General features: G+C 39.1%; 1 protein-coding gene across 1 annotated transcript; it reads right to left on the bottom strand.

Annotated features, from left to right (window-relative positions):
• Positions 1 to 1,029: 1,029 nt before the first annotated feature.
• Positions 1,030 to 2,847, bottom strand: LOC149225431 (serine/threonine-protein kinase PEPKR2-like). Its single transcript, XM_089375086.1, has 3 exons — positions 2,106 to 2,847; positions 1,683 to 1,982; positions 1,030 to 1,436 (listed from the first exon to the last, which is right to left on the bottom strand). Exons 1-3 carry the CDS (start codon positions 2,842 to 2,844, stop codon positions 1,030 to 1,032), a joined length of 1,446 nt encoding a protein of 481 aa, XP_089231212.1. The 5' UTR covers positions 2,845 to 2,847.
• Between the last annotated feature and the right edge of the window lie 220 nt (positions 2,848 to 3,067).

Below are 3,067 nucleotides of genomic sequence, written 5' to 3' on the forward strand. Positions count from 1 at the left end.
GTACATTACAAATAGTCGAGTGGAATTAACTTTTTATCTAACACAACTCACAAGTTTTCTTATTAACTTTTTATCTAACATCTTATCTAACAGTACTCTGATATCTATTGGGGAACAATATGTACATATGGTAATATACAAAATGAAATTCTGATATCTTGCAATTTTCCAACTGCTTTTCAATTTCATTCAAAGGAGAGAGATGTATAAATAAAAAAATTTAACCCTTCAATTCCTGTACATAGATTGATATCAGTTGTTATCAGGGTTTGGTGGGCTCAACACATCTTAAGCTGGCACAAACAATGGAGTCATACATGTTAATATATTTTCAGTTTTCACCTTTCATTAGCCAGTGAAGGGGCTAATCAAGTCATGATATTAGTCACTCCTCCATTATCATCATCATGAGACACGAGATCAATAAATAATGATTATCGTCAGTCAGTAACAGTCAGCAATGGCATGCTTTCAAAATGCTGTACACAAGCTGCTTCTTAAGTTACACGAGCACTGGAGTGGAACAGGGCATGCAACACAGGGTTTGCTCCTTTTAGGCTCAGATCATTTTATATGTGAAATGGCAGCTGCACGAACATCTACAAGATCATATTTCCCTGCTGCTTGGACATCAAGCGCTAGGTGTTTTGGATGTGGGAAACCATGCAAAAGCCCGAATAAAGATTCATGTTCTGTATATTCTGTTGGAATTGAACTTGCGAACTGTGCTCCTCTCCCCCTTTTAAATGGAGATAATAGAATTAGAGATTAGTCCAACGATTCACCTTTAACAACAAGGACACACTTTTTTCTTTTTGACATGTTCCACAGAATATATACATTATTTCTGTGTAAAACTTGATCCAAGGGTGGCCTGTAGCAGCAGAGGAAAATATTGTCAGTAAGAGTCGTATATTTATAATTGCATTTAAGAGAAAATAGAGAGAGCATATATGCAGAATGTTTAATGCCCAGCAATTCCACAATTTTACTTACTGTAAGTCAGCAACAGTCAGTAATGGCATGCTTTCAAAATGCTGTACACAAGCTGCGTTTTAAGTGAGACGACCACTGCAGTGGAACAGGGCCTGCAGGAACACACGGTCTGCTCCTTTTTGGCTCAGATAATCTCATCTGTGAAATAGCAGCTGCAAGAGCATCTACAATTTCACATGTCCCTGCTGCTTGGATATCAATCTCTGGTTGTCTTAGACGTGAGAAACCCTGCAAAGGCCCGACGAAAGATTCATCTTCTCCATACTCTGTTGGAATTGAATTTGCAAACTGTGCTCTTCTCTCCCTTTTATATGAAGACAATGGAAGTGGGGTTTCTTCTAAGCATTGATCCTTCACAGCAAGGAAACAGTTTTTCCCTTTTGGAATGCTGGCTGGAATCTTTACATTAGACTCTGTGTAAAACTTGATCCAAGGGTGGCCTGCAGCCACAGATGAAAATATGGTCAATAGATTCATAATTACATTTTAAGAGAAAATAAAGATAGCACATAAACATAATATTTAATGCTCAGCAATGCAACAATTTTACTCTCTCTGTAAAACAAAGATAGCACATATACAAAATATTTAAAGCTCAGCAATGCAACAATTTTACTCACTCTCTAAAATAAAGTTAGCACATATACAAAATATTTAAAGCTCAGCAATGCAACAATTTTACTCACTCAGTACTTCCTGCGGAGAAAGTCTCTTTTCCACATCCCTTGAAAGCATCCTTGATAGCAAATCCCTTGCTAACCCTGATATGGGCTGCCACACTTCAGAATGAAAATCTAACTGTACTAGTTTTATTGCCTCAAATATGGCTTCAATAGATTCTCCTCGAAATGGTAATATGCCTATCAAAAGAGCATGTAGGAGGACACCAGCCCCCCAAACATCAACCTTTTCTGAATAAGTCGTCCCTGCCAAAACTTCAGGGGCAATATATGAAGGACTCCCTACCACTCCAGATAAAGTTTGACCTGTTTGAATGTAAAAAAGTACTCTCAGTCAAATACATAAAGAAAACTGGTGAATTATTTAATAATGATGATAATGTTCTTGTATACATGTTTAGTGAGCAGAACCAAAGGACAGACAAATACCTTTTGCAAACCGCATGGACAAGCCAAAATCAGCTAGCTTCAGTTGTCCAGAACTGGTTCTGAGAACATTCTCAGGTTTAATATCCCGATGGACAACGCCCAACTCATGACAGTATTTAATGACCATTATTAATTCCTTGATCAAGTTTGCTGCCTGATGCTCAGAGTAGCATCCAGTCCGAGACATCTCGTCAGTGAGGCGTCCACCAGTGCATAACTCCATCACAAGATGCAAAGATTCTTCATCTTCATACACCGCTCGCAGTGTGACGACATTAGGATGGCCTGACAGATGCTGCATAATCTCAATCTCCTTATACACATTTTCTTCAGTCTTTTTTGGGAGAGTCTTACAGGCGAGCTCTTCCCCAGTAGCTTTGCTCTTGCATATTCTCACCAGACCAAATTTGCCTCGTCCTAATTCGAGGCCGAAATCATAATCTTTTTCAATCTTTCGCTTCCTACCAGTCCGGGTAGAAGCAAGAATACAGCCAACCTTTCTCTTCAATCCTCTTTCTGGTGAATTAGGGAAACAACCCCTTCTTGGAGGAGGAGGAGCAACGGAAGCTGCTGTAGGATGCAAATCTAAGCCCTTTGTCCGCTTCCTCTGCTGTTGGAAAGAAAGGTGCGAGGCTAATGATGTGGAAGACTCACCATCATTGCGTAGCCGAGCTGTGTTTTCTAAATTGGCACGGTCTACTGCTGCTCCTCTTTTCCGCTTCCTTGGTAATGAATCCATTTCAACTATGGACTCTGCGAAAAAAAATTAACCAAAAGATCTAACCAAAAATTAACCAGAAGGGAAGAATGTCTATGGCAAAGAGGAGTCTAGACTGACTGACTCCAATTAAATGCTGGGAAACAATACAATCTGCACACACAAGCAAATAGCCTGTAAATAAAAATCAGATAGCCTGTAAAATAAAAATCAAATAGCCTGTAAATATAAAAAAACCCTCTCA

The sequence above is a fragment of the Pinus tabuliformis genome, chromosome J (assembly GCF_031772625.1).
Source record: "Pinus tabuliformis cultivar Carrire ecotype Pingquan chromosome J, CPIR1, whole genome shotgun sequence".
NCBI lineage: Eukaryota > Viridiplantae > Streptophyta > Pinopsida > Pinales > Pinaceae > Pinus > Pinus tabuliformis.